This window comes from Chinchilla lanigera, unplaced genomic scaffold (assembly GCF_000276665.1).
Source record: "Chinchilla lanigera isolate Chin_1 unplaced genomic scaffold, ChiLan1.0 scaffold00094, whole genome shotgun sequence".
NCBI lineage: Eukaryota > Metazoa > Chordata > Mammalia > Rodentia > Chinchillidae > Chinchilla > Chinchilla lanigera.
In genome coordinates, this window is record NW_004955495.1 from 6,603,703 (window position 1) to 6,627,287 (window position 23,585).

Sequence of the window (23,585 nt, forward strand, 5' to 3'; positions counted from 1 at the left end):
CCTCGCTCCACCTAGCGGCCGCGCAGCCTGAGCGCGGGGCCCGGGCCTCCCCCAGCTCATCTAATGGGAAGGACAGGTCCGGCAGGATCTTGTCACAGTCTGGAAAACCGAGGCACGGAAGGGACAGGCATCCCCCGATGTCACCCAGAGGGCAGGAAGGTTTACATCAAACTTCAGACACCTTTTCATGTCCTTCCTCTTCACTGGAAATGCAGCCAAGTGGGTTAGTAAGGGGGTGGGTCTACACCACTCTCTGGTTCTAGTTCAGGCCTGAAAGGGTCCAAACTGTAGCAATGCTGCTGCCAGCTCTGTGATCCTGACCGGTAACCTCTCCTCTGGGGCCTCAGTTTCCTCATTTATCAAGTGGGTATAATTAAGCCAAGCATGATGATACACATCTATGATTTCAACCACTTGGGAAGCTGAGGCAGGAGGGTCTACAGTTCCAGGGCAGCTTGTCTCAAACTTATGAGATTTTTTTTTTTCTTATGAGATATTGTCTCAATAAAATGTTTGTTTCTTTTGTTTTTTTGAGACAGACTCTTGGTAGGTAATTCAGGCTGCCTTTGAACTCAAGGAGATCCTCCTGCCTCAGCCTCGCAAGCACGGGGTTTACAAGTGTGCACAACCATACCCACCTTCACAAAAAAAAAAATTTAAAAAAGGGTATTATTAGTGGCTTATTGTTAAGCTCTTGAAAGATGAAGCAAGTGAGGTTCATAGGTTCACGTTGGGTGCATAGTTAGCACACAATAAATGTTAGCTAGAGCCAGGCGAGTTGGTGCATGCCTGTGATCCCAGCTACAGAGGAGGCTAAGGCAGGAGGATCAAGAGTTTGAGGCCAGCCTGGGGAATTTAGCAGGACAATTCTCTAAATAAATAAATAAGCTGGGTGCAGTGGTACACCCCTGTAATCTCAGCACGTGGGCGGCTGAGTCAGGACCATTGCTGCATGTTTGAGGCCAGCCTGGGTTATATAGTGAGTTCAAGGCCAGCCTGAACTGCATAGGGAAACAGGGAAACTCCCACTCAAAAAGACAAAATAAATAAAACAAATAGTTGTTGGCCATTGATTTTTGTTTGTTTGTTTGTTTTTGTTTTCCTTCTGGTACCAGGTATTGAACTCACGACCTTGCGCTTGCCAGGCAGGTGCTGTGCCGCTGAGATAAATCCCCAGCCTCTTTTTTTTTCCTTTTTGAGACACAGTTTCACTATGCTGGCCTTACACTCACTTTATAACCCAGGTGGGCCTCGGGTGAACTCACAATGATTCTCCTGCCTCAGCCCCTGAGTCCTAGGATTACAGGCAGGCACCACCATGCCCGGCCTGTCGAATGACGTTGAATAATACTGTCACCACGTTTTCCCCACCCTCTCCTCACCTGCCCCCTGGCATTAGCTACTCCATCTTCGTATGTTCTGTTCCTCTGAGCCAGGAATGTCCTCCCTCCCTTTCCTCTGGTCTTTTTTGTTGTTGTTGTTGGTACTGGGAATCGAACTCAGGACCTTACTCTTGCCAGGCAGGCACTTGTGCCACTGAGCTATATCCCTGGCCCCCTCCCTTTCCTCTCATCAGCTGTATCTACCTTGAATCAGGGCATACAGTGTGTGGGGCATCAGGAAACACCGGAGCTTGGTGACAGTAACGCCCTTCATTCTATACCTGGGAAAACTGAGGCCCAGAAAGAAGCCAGCAATGGCCGAGCGCCTCATCCCCAAGACTCCCAGTCCTTTCTCGGGCATGGTAGAGAAGGCTCAGAAAGCCACCAACGCTCCCGCCCCAGCCAGAGCCCCCAAGGAGACCTGGGCTGCAGAGGCAGAGCCCCGGCCAAATTGAAATTGATCGTGGGGAACAGCTCGGCAGGGTGGAACAGACACGCGGCCGCTGGGGAGCGCGGGGCGCCAGAGCATGCGAACGCATCCCGCCTGTGCCTGCGGGGGAGAATCGTTTAATCCGCATGGAAGCTTCTGCCAGTGTGGCCTCCGTGGACTCCGAAAGCAAAGGGGCCAAGTCGCTGCCAGTGGCAGAGGGAGGGCAGCATCGCCACCACACTCATTCGTTCTTCCTCGAGCACTCGCAGGGCAATGCCACGCGGCCACCCTGATGTTAATCCTCGAGGCTCGTCTGCAGCCAGAGAGAGGCGTGCACCACCACATGCGGCTCTTTCTTATTTTTGAGACAGGATCTCAAAAAACTACGTAGTTCAGGCTGTCCTTGAACTCACTACATAACCTGGGCTGGCCTCAAATTTGAGGCGATCCTTCTGCAGCCTCCCAAATCCACCACAACTGACTAATGCAGGCTTTTGCTAAATTACAAAATTGCCCAGGCGGGGTTTAAATTTGTGAACCTCCTGCCACAGCTTTCCAGAGTGCTGAGATGACAGGTGCGGCCTGCTTCTGAGGCTTTTTCCAGGGGAGATAAAGTGTCTTGAAGACAGTGGGAGCTATGGAGGAATCTAGAGCAGGCGTGATGGTCGGGATGAAAAGCCCCCTGCCCATACTCCCTGTCCACTGAGGGTCTCCCGGGGACACAGACCCACAGCAATTAGAAGCTGGATGTCTGCTGTGCCTCCCTTGAGGAGCAGACTGACTTCTCTGAGTTCCTGTCGGCTGCAGTTGGCAGGGCCTGGATTGGTCCCAAGGAATGTGGAGCTTCCCGGGCCAGCCTCCCTGGGGTGGTGACCAGGCACGTGGCCAAGGGGACAGCCGTGTTCCCCGGAAGCTGCTGCGATGCTGACCCGGAAGCCCCCCTTGGCGCCAGGGGCGGGGGTCGTGCCCCAGCTCTTCTCTTGGGACCCCTCTCTGCTGAGAGTCTCAACCCTGGGATTAGGGGGCCAGGGTCAGGGGTCAACAGCATTTACCTCGGCTCCATTCAGGCTGAGAGCGGATCCGTTCTCCCTGCCACCTCGAATTTCCTGGACAAAGCTTGGCGGAATGACGGGCCCAGGGCCCCTGGGAACGCAGAAGCAGCCAGGGACAGTCACGTCCATGTGCCATCCATCCACCTCTCCAGCGATCCAGCCAGGGGGCCAAAACGGCATGCCCATGCTGCAGACAGGGAAACTGAGGCCCAGAGAGGGCCAGAGCAGCGACCTCATGGCCGGGCAGCCGCCGAGCTGTGGGCCACGGCCGAGTGGCCGGGCCCGAGCTGCACAAAGCTTCGGGCTGGGGAGACGGGGAGGCGGCGGCCGTGACGGAGCCGACAAAGGCGGCAGACCGGGCCCGCGGGGGCGCGTTCCGCTCGTCAGCCTCGGTTCCACTTGAGTCCACCCTGGACAGGCCGGAATAATCCCTCCCGCGGCCGCTGCTGGGCCGTGACGACTTTAAAGGGGGCCCCGGCGGGCCTGACTGACGGCAGGGCGGGGAGGGGTGCTCGGAGCCCCCTGATGCCCCCAGGCCCCCCACTCCAGCCCAGCACGGGGACAGCAGCCAGTCTTTTCTGGTGATCACAATGGGGAAACTGAGTCATGGAATCCGGCTATGCAACCGCACCTGGGATTTGGAGGAACTGGGGGACGAGAAATCTCTCGTCTCCTCCTCATTTTCCCGTGCACCTGGGCTTTGGGTCTGCACAGGTGGCTGGAGGGGGGCAAACGGGGCCGCCCCAAAGGTGCCTTTGGATGCACCCTGAGGCTGATAGAAAGCACTACTTACTTCGTGCCTCAGTTTCTCCAGCCGTCCAGCGCTCTAGGGAGCAGCCCTGACCTCCATGGGAGGCATAGATGGAGGGTCCTCTCTCCTCCTCCCTGGGCACCTGGGCACCTGGGTGCTGGGGGGTTTCTGCAGGTGGGGACAGGGACAAACTGTATAGTTCAGGCTGCCCCTGAACTCACTCTGTAGCCCAGACTGGCCTCAAACTTGTAGCATTCCTCCTGCCTCAACCTCTCAGTGCTGGGATTACAGGCACGAGCTAGCATGCCTGGGGTTTAAAAATCCCTCTTTGGGGACTAAGCACAGTGACACATGCCTATTTTCCTGCTACTCTGAAGGCTGAGGCAGGAGGATCACAAGTTTGAGACTAGCCTGGGCCACCTGGCTGGATCCTGTCTCAAAATACAAAATAAAAAGGGCTGGGGGTGTAGCTCAGTGTGAAGGCCCTGGGTTCCATTCCTAGTATCTGAAAAAAAAATTATCTTCCCAAAACTCAGGCAGAAAGTATAGGGTGGGTCACAGGGATTAAACAGGATTCTGGGACCCCAAGATCAGCACCCAGGGGCCTCCCACTCTCCTGGGGCATTCGCACTGGCCAGGGCTGGGCTGTTGGCATAGACTACTGTCCTTCGAGTCTGTGGAGCTCACCCTCATCTTTGGGAAGGAGGTGGCAGGCAGTGGACATGGCCCAAGTCCACCCCATTACAGGACCCCTGGGAAGGCCTGGAACTCCTGACCTGTTCAGGCCTCAGTTTCCCTAGCTATAAAATGGGTGCCAGCTTCTGCAATACAAAGTCTTCCTGGTTCTGGCCCAGGGCCCCTGGGGGCCACTGCCTGCCACCCTCAGGAGCCTAGCTTGGCTAATCCTCCAGCCAGCCCTCGCCTCGGTTTCCCCTCCCGGAGGCCTAATCCCTGGATTGTCGGAGGCCGGTTTTACATACATTTATAGGCTTTTCATAAGAGATTTACCGGGCCCCAGATCGGCCCTCGCCGGCGATTAGCGGCTCCATAATTGAAAACTCCCCTCCTGCCACCCCCCCCACCGGCTCTGGGCACAGGGAAGGGACCAAGGGACCCCTCAGCTATGCAGCCCCTCAGGGGCCTCCTGCAGGCTCTGAAGGGGTCTCCCTGGCAGTAAAGGTCACCGGCCTGCAGAACTCGAGGAGCAGTGTCCCACGCCCACTCCCTGGGATGCAGCCAGGCCTGTGCCTCATCCCAGCCACCTGGGACAGGCACCATCTCCCACGTCAAGTGTGGTCCTCACTCAGCCTGGGGCATCCTGGGCTCCCAGCACTCCCAGTGCAGGGCTTGGAAGTTAGATTCTGGACTCCAGTTTCATTTCCTGACGCCCCAGCGCCTCCCCCAGGCCCCAGCAGGAGGAATCCAATGGAGGATAGTCATGGCCCCAGAGCCAGGGACGCTCCCGTCTCCTCCCAGCCCCCCAGCCTCTGCCGCTGGGTCCCCAACCGGGCAACTTAATTCCGCCTGTCACCAGGATGTGGGCCGGGTTTATTTATCTGGTGTATATATGTATTTTAATTTAAAGATCTGCCAAGTAGCACAGCCAGCTCCCGCAGTGTCCCCGCTGCCTCCTTCATCTGAGAGAGGCCCTTCCCGCCACTGACACCGCCCCCTGGGCCCTCTCTGAGGAGTGAACAATGGAGAATGAGGCCAGCATCTCCAGGCTTTCCCAGCTGGGGAGGAAGAGCACTTGACTCGAAGTTCACCCACAACACACTCATTCAGTCATTCAACAAACGTTCACCTTCCTTGAGGCTGACTGACTTTGTTCAAGACACTGGGACTAGGGGCTGGGGATTTAGCTCAGCGGCAAAAGCGCCTGCCTGGCAAGCGCAAGGTCGTGAGTTTGGTTCCCAGTAAAGGAGAAAAATCATAAAAAAAAAAAAAAAAAAAGACACTGGGACTATAGTGATAGAGAGAAAGGTCCTGCCCTTATGGGACTGATCATTTTGATCCTCAAAAATGCTCATACTCTAGCCAGGCACAGTGGCATGCACCTGTGCCCTGAGCGCTATGGGAGACTGAGGCAGGAAGATGGCAAATTTGAGCCTGGTCTGAGCAATTAAGTGACTTAGCAAAACTCTTTGTAAAAACAGAAGAAAGAAAAAAAAAAAAAAGGCTGGGGTTGGAAGGTCCTGGGTTCTATCCCTAGTAACTGAGTTGGAGAAGCAGGTAGATACACCCAGGGCCCCTGTTCCTGCCCTGGCTCATACAGTCCCATTTGCCAGAGGGGCAAACGGAGGCCCTGGGAACATCAGGAGCAGCAGAGTGCTCTGGAACTGGGTTTACCCTCTGTCTACAGCTCTGCCCTCCACCAGGAAAATGGCTGCTGTCTGCCTCTGTTCCTCAGTTTCCCCTCCTGGCTGTGGACAGGGCTCACTGAGCTGCAGCTTGCTCACTGCTTTCGTGATGAATGACGCTAATCTCACCCCGGCGCTCACAAGGGGACCCAGCAGCCCCACCGTCATTAACACGAGGCTGGAGGGAAGCGTGTTATTGCCAGCCATAACTCTGGCGGCCAGGCCCGGGCCAGCTGGCCTCCTCCATTTCTGCAGGGAGGGCCACCAGCCCCTGGTGTGACCTGCCGTCGTTCCCCATCCACAGTTCCCTTCGGCCGTGCCGCCTCCTCCTCTCCCACCCACTGGGCACGGAGACAGGGACCCGGTGCCCACGTGGGGTCTGGGCTGGCTTCCCCCGCCTCTGCCCTTGGCGTCCTCATCTGTAAGGTGGGTCCCTTCTGTGTTCCAGGAGGGTAAACTGAGGCCCAGAAGGCAAACCCTCCCTTCTCTACTCCAAAGGTCCCACAGGGAGAAGAGGCCAAGCTGGAGTTGGGACCCCGGCTCATCGAGAAGGAAGCAAGCTTCCCCTGCCAACCTCTTCAGAGCCCAGAGCGCACACCCTCATTTTGCAAGGGGAAACTGAGGCCCAGAGAGCGGAGTTGGGGTCTGAAGAGTGAGATGATAATCTCTGATCACAGGCGCACAGGGAAGACAGCACCGGGGGGAGCGAACACCAGCACCAAGGCCAGTGAAGAGGGAAGGGCGGGAAGGGCGGGCCTGGCGGAGGAGCTGAGGTCCAGGAGAGCAGAGCGGCCTCCAAGGGCAGGGCACAAGCTAGGGGCGTGGCCTCGTGGGCGGGGTTTTAGGGGGCGAGGTCTGCAGGCTGGACCTCAAGGACAGGACTTTAGGGGCGGGGTTTCCTATGGGGCGTGGTGGGTGGGCGGGGCCTCACGTTTGACCTGGACGAGGCCGGCGCCCGGGGTCGGGCCGCCGAGGGGGCGTGGCTCCCTGGTGCGGTCCCGCAGGGCGGGGCCTCGGCCCCGAGGGAAGCAGGGAGCCCAGGCAAGGGTTTGAGCTGGGGAAAGTGTGGCCTCGGGACTTCCCGTTCCCGGGCATGAAGCAGGGGCGGAATCCCGCGTGTTCCTGGGTGCAGGGTTTCCCTGGTGGGGGAGAGGGCCGAGCCTCGGTGTCTCCCACCTCTGTCTCCCACCTCAGGCCACAGGAGCCGGGTAGTGGGGACCTCACACCCTGAGGGACCCAGGAGGTAAGAGCTGGGGCAGCACCCCTCATCATCGACACAGCCTGAAGGGCGTCCCCAGGGCGCGGCCCCACCGCACCGCACCCCGGAACGGAGGCCGCCGGCTCAGACCCCACTCCTCACCTTGGGCGCACCCCAGTGACCTGTAGGGCCTGGGAGAGCCTCAGTTTCCCCATCTGCACAGGGGAAGGCCCGCTCCTCCCCTCAGGGCCCCGCTTCCTGCCCATTAGGGCCCATGGATCGCTGGCCTCGGGACCTCCGCTTCCCGGTCAGTGGGCGCCTGCAGCCCCTGGGGGACCTCTTTGCCCTCATCACTCCGCCCACAGCAGCTAGCAGCTGCGGGGGAAACTGAGGAAGCAGGGCCGTCTGCCTCTCCTCTGCTGCCCTCTCCCTGCGGGCCACACCAGCCTGGCTCTTGCCTTTAATTTCTGACTCTGTGTCATCTTGTGATTTATGGTTCCTCGGGAGGTCCTGGGCTATGAACCCAGTGAACATTTCTTTCTGTGGCCATTTGGCCACCTGCAGCCCAGACCAGGGTACCCAACACCATGGCTTTATCCCATCTGGGCCTGTAAGCTCCCTAGAGTGCTGAGGTGACAAGCATGTGTCACCATGCACTCCTAGGAGATACAGTTTGTATGTGATCTTTTTTCTGATCATATAGCTTCTATACACACACACACACACACACACATCATTCAGTCAGTCAGTCAGTAAGCATTTATCCAGCGCCTACTGTGTACCAGGCATGTGGTTGGTGCTAATGACCAGTAATGACTGAGATAGACCAAGCCAGACCAAAACCCTTGACTTCAAGGGGCTGACAGTCAGGTAGCAGAGGAGACAAGAAACAAAAGAGGAAAGTACATGGCCATGGTGTGCCTGAGGCGATAAATACATGCAAAGGAAAAGACAAAATAGAAGAGGAAAGTGGTTTCGGCTCTGTGGCTTTACCTTAGGGGTCAGGAGAAGAAAACCCTCAGGAGGCAGCTTAGGGTCCGGGCACCAGGCTGAGACCAGGGGAAAGGTGCAGAGCAGGGCACCCCAGGGAATTGGGACCCCTGGGGAAGAGAGGGTGTGAGTGGTGTGCTGACCACCGGAGACTGGCCTTTGCCCTGTGGGAAATGTGGTTGAGGTGGGGCTTTTCCTTCTAGCCCTGTACCAGTCCCACTCCTTAAAGGGAGTCTGGGGGTGTGTCCACAGGCACTGAAGGAAAGGCTGTCAGCTCCTTACTCCAGGGCTGTGGGGTTCATGCCCCCCAGATGAAGATGGATATGGTCAAAGCCCTCTGGGAGGCTGAGGCAGGAGGATCCCACATTCAAGACCAACCTGGGCCATAAGGGCTGGAGGTGTAGCTCAGTGTGAAGGGCCCTAGGTTCAATCCCCCAATACCAAAAAATAAAAAAAAGAAAGAGAAAAAGATGAACACGGCTCAGACAGCCCTGCCCTGGAAGCCAAGGGGTAAGTCCAGCTCCACCCCCAGGGCTACTGTCGCCAGAGTCCTGGGGACCTCAGGACTCCCCTGCCCCCTGCAGCCTCCCCCGCCCCCTGCCCACCGTGGGCACCGAGGCAGCAGTAATGGGCCACGGGAGAGAAATTACTTCCCTCTGGAACCTCCGGGCCGGAAAAGGCTCCACACAAGACCCGCATACCGATGCGGTGGCCAATGGCCACCCAGGTTCCACAGGAGCTCAGGGCCTGGTTGTGGCAGATGCAGATGAGGACAGAGACATGGGTCACTGGGGGGCATCCAGACGCGGCCCTGGCGGTGGACACCCAGGTGGTGTTCAGAGGTTGCCAAAGGGACCAGCGCGTGGCCTGCATCCCCTGTGGCCCGCGTCCTATGGGCCTGTGTGGCTGGGGACAGCTCCCTGGGATGCCCTGGTGGGGACAGGCAGGCAGGGAACAGGACAGGACAGTGGGACCGACCCGGCTGCAGGACAGAGTGGTGGCCCTGGGGAAGGGCGGGGAGACCAGCACTCACCAAGGCCCTGAGTTGGGAACACGACTGTCATCCTATTCAGAATCCCCTTTTGTGTTAAACTGTCTGAGACAACACAGATATAATACAATTCGCAAGAGCCAAAAGGTAGAAAAGGCCCAGTGTCCACAGGTGAACAGGGAGGTCTCCTCCATGCCAGGACGTCACTCAGCCATAAAAGGAGCACGGCTGTGACACTCACCACGGTGAGGGGGGCGCATCAAGGATACCGTGATCAGTGAGAGACAACAGACAGGACACACAGCGTGGGCTCCGTGGACAGGAAACTCCCACGATTGGTGATTCCAGAGACAGGAAGTGGACTTGTAAGTGTGGGGCTGAGGAGGGGCCGGGTGACTGCTCATGGGGATGAGGCTTCTTTTTATTTTTTAATTTAATTTAATTTTATTTTATTTTATTTTATTTTATTTTTCCAGTACTAGGAATTGAACTCACGACCTTGCGCTTGCCAGGCAGGCGCTGTGCCGCTGAGCTAAATCCCCAACCCCAAGGCTTCTTTTTTAAAAAAAAATTTTTTTTTCGGTATTGCGGATCGAGTCCAGGACTACATCCTCTGCCCTTTTTATTTTCATTTTCAGAGTGTCTTGCCAAGTTGCTAAGTCACCCAGGCTGGGCTCAAACTTGTGATCCTCCTGCCTCAGCCTCCCAGATGCTGGGATGACAGGTGTGCACCACCACGCCCAGCTACGAGGCTCCCTTTTGGGGTGAAGGAATGTTCTGTGGTTGGACAGTTACACGGTTGCAAAGTTGGTGATGGCAAAAAACAAACAAACAAAAAACCCAAAACACAAAGTTGGTGATGGCAATAAAATCCAGAGGCCAGTGCTTGGGATGGATGGCGATGTGTAAGGTATATCTCAATAAACCTGCTGTGTGTCTAATGCCACCCATCAGCCACCATGGGTCCTCATCTTACTGTCACCCTTGGTCCCCTCCAGCTCTGCGGCTGGCTGGAGCACGGGGCCTCTGGGAGCTGTGGGATTGTGCTCTGTGCAGTGGGGGATCCCCAGGCCTTCCTGTGGGGCTTAGCAGCGCAGCATCAGTCCCCAACGTCTGTCCATCCATCCGCAGCAGGCAGGGGCGGGCGGGGCACACACAGGGCTCTTTGTGTCGCTCCTGCCCTCATTAGGAGGCAGCCCCTGTCGCAGGCCGGGCGCGGCTGAATTAATGGGCTGAGAGCGTTCCCTCTCGGCTAATTGTGCCGGGATGCTGCAGGCACAGCGGGTGGGACTCGGCCAGGACCCTGGCCCCTCTGCCCGGTCACCTGCTGGCCGGGGACAAACCACCCCCTCCCCAGCCTCTTTGTGCCTCCATCCGGGGCTCAGAAGCAGCCTCCTCCCTGAACTCAGACAAGGGAACAGGGAGGCCTTGACCAGCTCACATCCGCAGCCAGCCAAGCCCTAGCCCCCTGTCCCCTCAGGTGCTGCCAAGGGCAAGTGGTGCTTCTCATTCCCCAGAGGGGAAACTGAGGGCTGATGGATGTAAAGGACGCAGGCTCCTGCGGAATGCGCGTTCCCAGGCCTGGCCCCCGATGAGATACACAGGTCCGCAGGCTCCGCAGTGATTGCGGACTCGTTTTTCTTGTAGTACCGGGGATGGTACCCAGGGCCTTTGCACACTAAACCCCATCCCCAGCCCTTTTTATTTTTTATTTTGAGAAAGGATTTTGCTAAGTTGCCCAGGCTGGCAATTTGAGATCATTCTGAGATCTCTCATTCTGCGATCTCACCAACTTGAGATCATTCTGCCTCAGCCTCCCAGGTAGCTGGGATGACAGACCTAATGTGCCCCCACGCCCTGTGTTAGGTTCCTTTGGGCTCTGGTGGCCTCCCCATTATCCTGGGTGACCCTATGCCCACCTCCTGTGCTCTCTTAACTTGGGCCAGCGGCCCCAAATACAGACAACATACCTTTGAAGTTTATGCATTTTATTATAAAAAAATACAGAATCCAAAGTTGATTGTGATGGGGGGAGGCCCGGCGCCAGCTCCAGGCGTGGCCACACGGCCCGCCCCACGGTCCCTACAAAAGCCCCCGCCGCCCCTCACCACAGCAGGCGTGGGCGTCCCCCGGCGGCCGTACACAATATATATTTATATTATAATATATATAAAACACAGTCAGGAAAGGCGGGTAGAAATATGAAATCTGTATAAATGCGTTGTTTCCTTCATTATGTTGTCTTGGGGAGGGGTTGGTGTTTTTGGTAGTAGTCCCCCCTCCCTTTTTGTTCTGTCCATTTTTTTGTTGTTGTTTTTAGAAACATTATTAGGTCAGATAGTGAAGGGAGGGGGGGTTCTGACAGACAAAACGAGCTTATTGCCAAGTGTTGCTTCTATTCTAAAAAGTAACCCTCCCATCCCCCCGCCAAAATAAAAGACCCTAACAAAGGGCTAAAAAAAATTTTTTTCCAGTCCATCCTCAGGAATACATTAAAAATAAATCACAGTATATTATACTTGCTGGCTCTATTTACAGAAATATAATGTCTTCTCAGCTGGGCAGAGGGGCCGGGTGGGGGCCTGTTTGCACAGGCTGAGATGTACGGAGCTGTGATCCCCAAGTGGGGCTGTAGCCCCACAGTGGCTGGAAGCAATCACCAGGAACAAGGGGGCTGAGGCAGGAGAATTTGGTCTCCGGGACCACAAGGAGGGGTCTGCACCACACACCTGTCTCAGGGTACCTGAGGGTCTGCGGTGGGCTCCAGCCAGGACCTGCGAGACGGGGCACAGAGCAGAGAAGTGACTGGCCCTGGTGTCCCCAGATTCCCCTCCCTGGGGGGCCAGGAGACATCGATTAATTCCTTTCCAAAGTTGCTGGCGACCGCAGGGAATAAATTAAATTAAAAACTCAAGTCTTTCTGATCCAATCATGAAAAATACACTGAAAAACAAACAAACGAGCAAACGAAAAAAACAAAAAAACAAAACAAAACCCAACACATAAAATCACCTAGAGGGGGCCGGGGCCTCCCCAGAAGAGATGGCTGGGCCGGGCCGTACAGCTGCCCAGTGCCCCCTCCCCGGGCCAGGGCTCGGCCCTCCCGGCTGGGGCAGCAGCTCCAGGGAGAGCAGCGTCTCTATTTGGTCTTGGAGGTGGCCACGGCAGGGTCGCAAGTCGGGCGTCCACGTGGGGCCGGGACTAGGAGCCCAGCAGGGTCCACAGCACAGAGACGGTGCTCAGAAAGAGGCGGCAGCTGCCCAAGCCACTGCAGGAGTTGTTACTGGTGAAGATCGGCTCTGGGGCCTCGTACAGGGTCTCATCTGGCGGGGGGAGACAGAAGACAGGATGGTTGTCAGGGAAACTGAGGCGTGGGGCAGGGCCCTGGCTCTCCTGATGTAGGCTCGGCCTGCATCACCCCGGCTTCTCAGGCCTCTCAGGGCTTTGGGATCCTGCCTGGCCCCCCAGCACTTACTGGTCGGCCGCACATACACCTTCAGCCGCAGGCAGGGCCAGTCCACGGCATTAGGAGGCGTGGCAGCTGCAAGAGAGGGGACGGGTTAGTGGGCATGCTGACTCAGCACTGACCCCCCTGGAAACCCACCCAGACAGAAAGCTTTCGTTTTCCTGCCTACCTCTGTCGGCTCCTGCATCCCTCCTTCGGCCCAGCCCTAACCCCAAGGCTGAGGCAGCCTATGTCTCTGTCCTACTGGGTCCCACACCTCAGTGGCACTCAAAAGTAAGGAACACAAGCCAGGCGTGGTGGCGCACACCTGTCATCTCAGCACTCTGGGCGGCTGAGGTAGGAGGATTGCAAGTTTCAGTCCAGCAGGGGCAACTTAGGATAAGACCCTGTCTTTCTCAATAAAAAGAGCTATGGATGCAGCTCAACGAAGGCCCTGGGCTCAACCCCTAGCCTCAGTCAGGAGTGACAGGTACCGGCCCTCACTGGCCTGGTGGCCACCTCTCCCCACCCCTGAGAAGCCCCTCCTGCCAGGAGATGAAGATAAAAAGCAGGTAATAAAAATAACATTCGTCACAGAGATAGGACGAATAATTGCAATAATTATCTTTATGAAACTCCCTGTCTCGGAAAGAAAAATGTAATTTTTCTTATATTACGGGACTTAATTTAAACACCTTAGCCTTCCCCCACCCGCTTCTCTGAATTAAAAGGGGAAAAATTCAAATAGAGCAGAGAAAGGAGGAAATGAGGCCTTGTAAAGTTTAATTTGACTTCCTGGGAGCCAGGGTGGACAGGTACCCAGCCTCCTCCACAGCGTGGCAGGCAAAGACCCCCCCAAACTGCTCCTTATTGACCCCGGGATAGTGCGGAAGGGTGATGGCCACCCCACAGGGGCCCGTCCTGGGCTCGGCGGAGGTACACAGCCTGTTACCCCATCTCAGGCAGGCGACACCAGGGCCTGTGTTCCCGTCACGGGTCCTGCAGGCAGTTGGCTTCACGGTAGGGTGGAGCTGGGGACTCTGACTCAGGAAGACTGCTGCAGGTGTCACCTGTCTTAGGTTTGTCCGTCTGTCTGTCTGTTTTGTGTGGCGCAAGGCAAGCACTGACCATTAGCTACACCGCCGCACGTTTTATTTTTATTCTGTTTATTGTTTTTGCAGCAATGGGGATAAACCCAGGGCCGTGACACTGAGCTACATCCCCCGCCCTTTTTATTTTCTGGATGATCTTTTCTTTTCTTTTCTTTTCTTTTTTGTGTTTTTGAGACAGGGTCTCGATATACAGTTCAGGCTGGCCTTGAGCTCACTTTGTAGCCCAGGCTGACCTTGAACTCGCAACGATCCTCCTGCCTCAGCCTCCCGAGTGCTGGGATGACAGGTGTGTGCCACCATGCCCAGCTCCTTTTTATTTTTTATTTTGAGACAGGATCTCATGGTAAGTTTCTAAGTTGCCCAGGCTGGACTCAAACTTGTGATCCTCCTGCCTCGGGCTTCCCAGGAGCTGGGGTGATGGGCATGCCCCTCTGTGTCCTGCTAATGGCACTTTATGAGGAAGGTCGCCCCAATGTCACCTAGGGAGCAAGGCCTTCTCCAGCCAGCACAGTAGCCATTTTTTTTGGTACGGGGAATCAAGCTCACAACCTCACGCTTGCAGGGCAGGTGCTGTGCCACTGAGCTATATCTCCGGCCCAGCCAGCACAGTGTGGAGACACAGAGTCCCCATAAAGGACGAGGCCGGGGTCAGCGGGGGTGTATGGCCTCCACCCTGCTCCGATCCTGTTTCCCGGAGTGTACAAGGGGACAGGAGGGGCGGGCGGGGCGGGGTGGGGGAACCCCGAGTGCCTGCAGCTACTCACAGATGTAGTAGTACTCGTGGCCCGGGCGGAACTCGAAGCCCAGCGAGAAGGGCGTGAAGAGCTGGAACTTCTCCGAAAACTTGAGCGGCCCCCCGGGCGCGGCCGGCCGGTTGCACTCCCAGCGCTTGAAGCCGCGCTGCCGGTGGTCGCAGGACGCGTGGCCCTCGCCGTTGACCATGTAGAGGACGTAGTGCTCCATGCGCTCGGCGGGCGGCAGCGGCGCCCCGTAGTGTGGGCAGTAGATGTCCAGGTAGTCGTTGATGCTCACCTCCACCGTGTAGCCGCCGCCGTCACCCGGCGCGCCCACGTGGAACCTGCCGGGGGAGCGGTCAGCGGCCGGCGGGGACGGGGGACGGGACGGGGAACGGGCCGGCGCGGGGACGGAAGACAGACAGGGGATGGGTTAGCTTGGAAATGGGGGACAGGCTGGCACAGGGACGGGGGCGGGGATGCGGGACCGGTCGGCACAGGGCTGGGTCAGCCCGGGGCGGGGACAGGGGACTGGGAGACAGGATGGCTAGGGGACAAGGGGACGCTTGTGGGCTGGACAGTGCACTGGGCGAGGCCCCACATGTGACGCGCGGCTCACAGCCCTCCGCCCGGTGTAACTCCCCGCCTGTTGGACCCGGGCCTCAGTGCCCCCGAGAGTGCAGGACCAAGCACACACCCGACGCTACGGAGGCGGGGCATCCACGGCAGACACTGGGACCCACTGTGCCCCCGGTCGGGGCCCAGACTCTGGGCCTCCACAGCCACCCTAAACAGCTGCCCATCTGGCACCCATGCCCTGCTCCAGCCTCAGTTTCCCTCCTAGGATTCAACCGCAGCCCCCGCTTTCTGTGCTGTGTGACCCGAGCCTCTCTCTGGCCCCCTCTGAGCCTCTCTTGGTCCCGAGACCCAGTCCGCCTTCCTGAGCACACAGAACGGGCAGCGCCTTCCGAACCTCCGAGCCACTCACCGGGCTCCCCGGCCTCCCCGGCTGCTGACACCTTGGCCCCCTAGCCCGCCCTTTGCCCTGGAGGTTGCCCCATCCGCCCCGCATCCTGTGCCCCTTCCTCCGGGGAGGATGGAGGTCAGCTGAGGGTTGGGTCGGCGGCTCCCGTTCCACCACCGCCTGCGGCTACAGCGCAGAAGCCGCTCAGATCTCCCCGCCTCCGTCCCCCGGGTCCCTGTCATGAAAACGCGGCCGGCCGAGGGGGGCAGGAGGGGGACCCGGTGAGGGGCTCATTAGCACATAAAAGCCACACGCAGGGAGGGCTGCCTGCGGTTCCTCCTCCTGCACAGCTGGGGAAACTGAGGCTAGACTCCACTCCAGGCTGGGCTGAGAGTTCTGGGGTCCCCAAAGGGGAGCAGGATAAGGCAGACAGGAGTCCTGATTATTCATGCCTCAGTTTCCCCACCAGTTACTGGGGATTCAGTGCCAAGATTTTCAGCCCCTGCAGCTGATGTCCAGTTGCAGAGAATTCAAGACGGTGAGGCGGGGCTGGGGATTTAGCTCAGCGGCAAAAGTGCTTGCCTGGCAAGCGCAAGGTCGTGAGTTCGGTTCCTGGTACCAGAGAAAAAACAAACAAAAAAAAAAAAAAAACAAAAAACAAGACGGTGAGGCAGAGTGAGTGGGCGCCCCGCACCTGAGCTCTTGCATCCACCTGAGGACGGGCAGCTCGCCCCAGCCCCGGGGTCAGAGGCCAGGGGTGCAAGATGTGTCTCCGAGCTGGGGGGCCAGTCTGGGGTCTCAGGGGCTGTGCAACTCCAGGGCTCAGGTGACAGTTCCCACCCAGGTGGGTCTCAAGGTCAGCTTCTCAGAGCCTCAGTTTCCCCTACCTGCAGTGGGCCCTCCGGTGTGTACACTGTGGGCCGCAGAGATGGGCAGTGCCACCAGCACAGCCAGGGGTCCCCGGAGGACAGGCGGGGGACTGGGTCCCACTGACCCTGCGTCCTGGGCCCTTGGGTGGGGTCCACATGCCAGCCGCTACAGGCTCCTAATTTAAAGTCACCTTTACTCCTCCCGAGCCCAGCGCAAATCTCGCAGCTCACAGATCAGTGGCACCAGTGCCCAGCGCCTGCCTCAGGACCCGGGGGCCCAGCCAGGACCTATGAGGTCACCGTGGGAACCGCAGGTAGGCGGGTGGGGGCCGGCCTGGCCTGCCCCATCCCCTCCAGCCCTCAGCTCTCCCTTGTTGCTTCGATGATTCTGTCCTTTCTTTCATCCCCAGCTGTACTGGGGATGGCGCCTTGCACGGAGCTCAATGCTTAGTCCCTCTGCTAAGTGCCCAGGCTGAGCTCAAACTTAGGATCTTCCTGCCTCAGCCTCTCCAGTAGCTGGGGTGACAAGTGTGTGCCACAACGCCTGGCTATAGGACCCTTCTTGAGATGGGCTCCGAAGGTGAGCACACAGCACCCCACCCCCATCTCTCTTTGTTACCCAAGATGCCTATGTCGGATACCACCACGTTCTGTACCTGGCAGAAACTGGCTGGCTGGCTGAAAGCTGGACACCAGGCTTTTCCTGGACTGCAGTGAGGGCCCACCAGGCTCTTGGCTTTCAAGGCTCACGGCTGGCTTCTCTGAGCATCAGGCCCCGGGGCTCACTGGCTGGAACCTTTGTTTCCCCTCAACTTGAAGAATCTGAAGCGGGCTCTCCCTGGGCCGCCCCTGCCCCACCCACCGCAGGGCCTTTGCGTATGCCGTCTCTACCGCAGAATGCTTCTGTTGCCTCCTGCTGTTTTTGTTCTTTCACCCTCACAAGGCTCCTGTCTTCCCTGCCTGCCGCCTGTGGCCACCAATCCTGTAGACAGTGGCACTCAATACATGTTTGTTGATTGAAGAAGTGAGTTAGAAAGGTCAATGAGGGGGCTGGGGATTTAGCTCAGCGGCAAAGCGCCTGCCTGGCAAGCGCAAGGTCGTGAGTTCGGTTCCTGGTACCAGAGAAAAACCAAAAAAAAAAAAAAGAAAAGTCAAGGAGTCAAGGATTCTGAGATGCTGGATTGTGGGAAGCAGAGAGTAGCTCCCCAGGATGAGGCGGGTAAGGGCCTTGACAGGCGGGTCCCACTAACCCAATGCCGGCTGCCTCCGCGGGCCGTTTTTGTTGCTTTTCCGGCTGTAAATAGCGACGGCCCTGCTGTGTTGGCATTCTAAGATCCAAGTCGGCGGCGGAGCAGCCAGGCCTGGCGTCTGCATGGGGTAGGGAGCGAGGGGGCCCCCACCCCAAAACTCAGCCTGGTGAGCCCAAGATACGGCCTGTGTCTCCTCCATTAGTGCTGAAGCCCCGGTGGGCCAGGTCCCCGCGGGAAAGGCAGATGGGACCAGATCCCACTGAGGCCTTGCTGACCCGGGAGATTCCCTTCATGTGGGGTGGGGGCTCCTCACCGTCCGCCCTGCCGTGTGTCACCCCTGCTGGTACATCCTGCCCACTGGCCGGCCAGGTGCCAGCGACCCTCGGGGCAGCTGTCTCAGCCCCTGCGGAGCCTCCTCTGCCCTCCCAAGCTGCCTCAACCCTGCCCCCCGCCCCCTCCCGGCAACCACCCGGCCCGCAGCTAATTAACTCCAATCGTGTCTGTTAAGTCATAGAGGCTAATAGCAAAGCGACTAATTACAAGTCTCTCCCAAAATGGGTGGGGTGAGCTGGGCTGCCTCCCCAGCCTGTAAACTGAGGCACCATGCAGCCCGCAGCGCGGTGCCTGCACAGTCTGGGGGTGGAGGGGCTTGCCGTTGTCTCCTCTGCAGTCTTCTCGCCCTTTCTTTCTTTCTTCTCTCTTTCTTTCTTTCTTTCTTTCTTTTTCTTTCTTTCTTTCTTTCTTTCTTTCTTTCTTTCTTTCTTTCTTTCTTTCTTTCTATCTTCCTTCCTTCCTTCTTTCCTTCCTTCCTTCCTTCTTTCCTTCCTTCCTTCTTTTCATACACATGGAACACAGGGTCTTTGCACTGAGCTGCATCCTCAGCCCTCTTTTTTATCTTGTTGAGACAGGACCTCACTAAGTCACTAAGTCACCCGGGCTGGACTCGATCTTTGACCCTCCTGCCTCGGCCTCCCAGAGTGCTGGGACTACAGGCCTGTGGCACCATCCCAGACTGGCTATTTCTGTCTCTCTGACAACTGGAGATGCTCCAGAGCTGACTGGTGATCAGGCACATGGGATCCTGGGGCCCAGCCTTTGAGGGGCTGAAGCGGGGATTTCTGCGTCTCAGGCCTGGCTGGCCCCTCCGATGAAGTGAGAGCCTCCAGGGGCTGCAAGGTGACTCTGAGAAAAGATGCTTTGGGCCTTGTGGGTACAGAAAGGTAAACTGAGGCAGGGGCTCCGGTGTGGAAGCAAAAGAAAAAAATCAGAGAAGCTGCGGGTGTAGCTCAGGGGCGAGCACAAGGCTCTGCACTTCATCCCCAGGACCAGAAAAAGAGAGAAAGAGGAGACAGGAAGGGAGGGGAATGGAGGGAGGGAGGGAGGGAGGGAGGGAGGAAGGAAGGAAGGAAGGAAGGAAGGAAGGAAGGACGGGAGGGATGGAGGGAGAGGGAAGGGGGCCAAGCAGAAAGGAGAGGTAGGGTGGGGGCTGCAGTTGCCCCACACAAAGCGTTGGTGGCCGAGCAGCATTGGGGGTGTGCCGGACCTTGTCCCCCACCTACCCTGCACTCCAGTGACGCACCCTGTCCCCGACACCCCGTGGCCAGCCCAGATGCAGTGGCCTCTTGCAAACATCAAGAAAGCCCTGAAGGTGGCCCTGGACCAGTCGCCCTGTCTCAAGGCTTCTTTGTCCCTAAAAGAGGGTCAACGGGTCCCCAGGCAGGTGGATTAGGGTCTGGGCGGGTCGGGGATCGCCCCTCAAAGCCGGGATCTCCGGTCACCCAAGGAGACCAAGGCTTGGTGGCCACACAGGACCGCGAAGGTGGGGGATGTGCCCCCACTGGCGGAGCCGGCTTGGCCGCAGAGTTCAAACGTCTGGTTGAGGTTAAGACAAAAACCCCTGCCGGGCCACGCCTGGCTTTTGAGCTGCGTGTCTGGAACAGCAGCCCTGCGGTGGGACCGGGGCTGGGAGGTGGCTCTGTCCCTTCCCCCAGGCACGGCCAGCTCAGGTGGGGAACAGAGCTGACAATTCTCTGTGTATGCATCACCCAAAGAAGAAAATGTCCCCCAGTAGCAACCGGGCTAGAGTGAGGCTTCCTGAGGAGGAAAGGAGGGACACGCAGGAATCCCGGCCCCGGGGACAGGACACCATGCCTGTCAGTGGCTCACACATAGAGGGACAGGGGAGCTGTCAACCGCAAGATGCCGCCTCCTGAGCTCCAAGGCCACCCCTGCCGTCTATAAAGGGCTTCTGGCTATGCCGTGACCCTGAGTGACCCGGGAGAGTCCCCTTCAGTTCCTTGCAGGGAAAGCCACCAGAGTGCAGGTCAGACATCAGTGCCCCTTGCCCGGCTCCCAGCCACAGGGACAGGCTGGAGGTCACATCCACTACGTCCACAGTCGCCACGGGGCCGAGGGACCCCAGTGCTGCACCTCAGTTCTTTAGGATACCACCAGGGTCCACAGCACAGAGAGGCGAGGGCTGCACACACGCAGAACGTGGCCATCTGATGCACCCCATGAAGCCCAAAGCAGGAGAAAGGGCCGGGGATGCAGGGACACAAAGCCTGCGCGTTGGCAGGGATGTGGGGCTGGCGTGCGCGGGCATCGGGGGTCGGGGGCTAGCTAGGGCTGGGCACGGTAGTGGCCAGAGGCTGCTGCTCTGGACCACGGGCCCTGCCTTGGGTTCCCTCCCTGCGTGGGTTCTCAGTGCTCCTTGGACCCACCTCCGGCCTGTCTGTCCACATCAGGCTGGGGGTGACGATGTGCGTCCCGCTTCTCGGAGGGGGCACAGGCGCCCCGGACAACCGTGCTGCCCACTGGACCCGGAGTTGAAGCCCCGCTAGACCCCACTCCCCGTCCCCGAGTCCCCGCCCGGCTCTCCAGACCCCCAAAGCTGGGGCGAGAGCTCTTCTCACACAACAAAAATCCCTCCTGCAGCAAACAGGCATCGCCCCTTTCTAAGCTGGTTCCCCAGGGGCCAGGCGAGCCCAGAGGGCCACCGCAGTGGGGATGCTGGTCACCTCTGGCACAGGAGGCTCCTTCGGGGGCTGGGGACCGCCCAAGGTGCCGTTTTCCGACCTGGCTGCTGGGAGGGGAGTCACAGCTGTGCAGGACGAGGGCGCCCTGGCCTGGGGCCCTGGAGACAGTGCCACCCGAAAGCCTCTCGCCCCAGCCCCAGGCAGGGCTACGCTCAGTGCGTGGGGACTCAGGGAAGGCAGCCGTCCTCTGTGATGCTGACTCTGGCCCATCTACACCTGGGCTTGTGCCCGTCCCCAGAGAACAGGCACACCCATCGAGGTCACCACTGTGGACCCTGCTGGGGCTGGAGGCCCTGTGTAACACCGCTGTTCCCAGTGTGGGCACAACCCCCTCACATGCACATACATGTGCTCCACCCACGGACACACACACACGCATGCATCTCACATGCAGGCGTGCGCCCTACCACGGCAGCCTTCTGTGCAGACACACGCAGGCGTGACAACCAAACATGCAGGCGCACGCATGTGTCCTCTGCTCACAAACACGCACATGCCAAGGGCAGAGACGTGTGCATGGATGCCGGCAGCGCCCTGCCATACACAGATACGTGTGTGCATCACACGGACACACAAATACCCTGCGCAAGCATATGCAGCTACGTGCGTGGCCGGGGCCCAGAGCAACACCTGCCCCTACCAGACATGGGGCCACCACGCATACCCACAGGAAACGTGGCGGGCGGGTCAGCAGGGGCAGCCACCCAGGGCCAAGCCAGCCTTGGCCAGCCATGCTGCAGACTGGCCCAGAGACACCTGGCAGTCGGCTCAGGAGGGCCCAGCCGGTAGGGTCCAGGGATTGGCGGCTGGTGGGAAGGTGGCCGGCCCTGCCGCAGCACGGCCCACCCGTGGGTTTCCCATCCAAGCATCAGTCCCTAGGGCTCCTCTGTGGCCGTCTGTGCCCCCGGAACGTGCCCACGCCACTCCGCCTGCCCTGCTCACCGTCCTCCTGCGTGCTGCTCTCCGACACAGGGTCACCCCTAGGCCAATGTCCAGCGTCCCCATCTGCCCTGGGTGCCCTCAGACAGCAACGCCGAGGCCCCCCCTCTCAGCGTGCCCTACATCCCAGGTCACCTGAGTACGGGTTCCAGCACAGCCATCCCTGAACGTCAAATCTCCAGAGGGGTCCCCCGGCTGCCGAGACCCCCCCTTGTTCTGCAGAACACCTCAGTGTCAGTGACAAAGCCCCAAACTGGACGGATCTGGGATTCCTGAGCTAGCTGGTCATCCGGGTCCTGGGCTCCAATGCAGAGTGACAGACATGGTCACCTGCAACACAGGTGCCCGAGGCAGAAGGGGGAGCGGAGGAGGAAGGTCCCATGCCACAGGGTCTGCTCAGGGGCCACCTGGCTGTCCCCCTGGGCAGCGGACAGAGCGGGCGGTGAGATACACAGCAACAGGAGATGACCAAGTGGCCAGCCAAAGCCAGGCATGGGGGGGGCTCATCCCCCCCGCCAGAGGTGCAGCCAGCAGCCCACGGCCCTGCGGCAGGTGGGGATAGCAGGACAGCTGTGAGCAGCCCCTTCCTTCCCTGTTCCTGGTTCCTGGAGTGTCTGCCAGAACAAAGGACCGGCCACGCTGGGGGACGGCAATTCCGGAGCTGAAACCAAAAACTTGGTCCAGGGAAGCGCTGCTCGCTGGGTTCCTCCGGCAGCCAGGGACAGGGAAGCGCCTTAATCAAACCCACATGTGACCAAGACCAAGGGCCGCGCAGGACCCACTCTGTGGTGGCCCGGCTATCTCCCTGAGGCCCGGGTGCCTGCCCTCGGCCCTGCTCCTGTGGGCCCCGCGGGCACGCTCCCCACCCCCCTCGGGGGACACTGGCTGCCCTTGTCCAGAGCCTGCCTCAAAGGCGGTCCTTTATGCAACTTTCCGCCAGGGGATCAGGACAGCAGGGGACCAGAGGGGACAACCGCTCAGAAGGCGCAGGAACACGGAGCAGGAAAAGTGACCAGTGGCAGAGGGCTGGCCAGCAAGGGCCCCTGTATGCAGATCAGAAGACCCTGAGTTCTACCCTGGCCACCTCGGACCCCAGAAGCCCCAAACCCTGCCTCCCACGGGATCCCCGGTCCACCCCAGCTTCCGAGACCCCCAAATGACCTGGAGGGTTCTGAGGACTCTGGAAGGCGGTCAGTGGCCAGCAAACTTTTCTTGCTCGGACTAGCAGGGGCTCCTGTCGTCCCCCAAATCGTACTCAGCGTCTGGCGCACAGCCGGTTGGAAACAGGGTTCTGTGCAGCGGGCGGCGGGGCCCACGGCCGGGCGTGGCAGGCTGGGCACCAGGCCACCCAAGTCCCACCAGAGCTCTGCTCCTCTCCTTGTGACCTTGAGCCCCCGGTCCCCCTGCACCTCAGTTTCCCCGTCAGCGCCAAGAGGAGGGAAGAGAACACTACCCGATTACTCCGCCCGACAGACCGCAGCCCCTCTGGTGCCTCCCTCCAGCCCCACAAAGCTGGGACCAGGACCCCCTGGAGTGAACGTGGGGGAGGGAGGGCCCGGTCCAACTTCCTCAAGTTCATCTGGGTACCTCCCCGCAGGACGCGCCGGGAGACCCCTCTCCGGAGAGCCACCGTCCTCCACCTCGGAGACCGCTCGGTACCAAGGTCCCCTGGGATCCCCACCAACTCCTCAGTCCTGGGGGATTCCCCGAGAGGCTGGCAGATCAGGGAGCCCTCAAGTCCAGAGAGGAAACTCAGAGCGGGCCCAGCTTCTGAGGGTGTCAGCGGGGATCCCCAAACTCTGGGAGACGTGGGCGCTTTGGGGAACGCGGGGCGCGCCTCCGCATGGAAGTGGGGCGTCCTAGGAATACCGCACACGAACTCCGGGGGGCCGGTCGTTCCTGGGGAGGGCGTCCCCAGGTGCCGTGCGTCCACCCCAACGGCGGGGCACGGTGCTGGGGCTGGCGGAGGCCCCCGGCGGGGACGGGTCCCGGCGCTGCGCGCTCACCTGGGGTTGCTGCGGTTCCAGTAGACGGCGTAGCGGTCCGAGTTGGCGCGGGCGGCGTCCTCGGCGCGCGCGCA

At 59.2% G+C, this 23,585-nt stretch overlaps 1 protein-coding gene across 1 annotated transcript; it reads right to left on the reverse strand.

Moving 5' to 3' along the window:
* Positions 1 to 11,125: 11,125 nt before the first annotated feature.
* Positions 11,126 to 23,585, reverse strand: Efna2 (ephrin-A2; the record flags this gene model as incomplete). The annotated part of the gene is made up of 4 exons (XM_013505059.1): positions 11,126 to 12,477; positions 12,630 to 12,695; positions 14,476 to 14,789; positions 23,512 to 23,585. Coding segments are annotated over 4 exons (576 nt in total), but the record flags the coding sequence as incomplete, so codon positions are not given.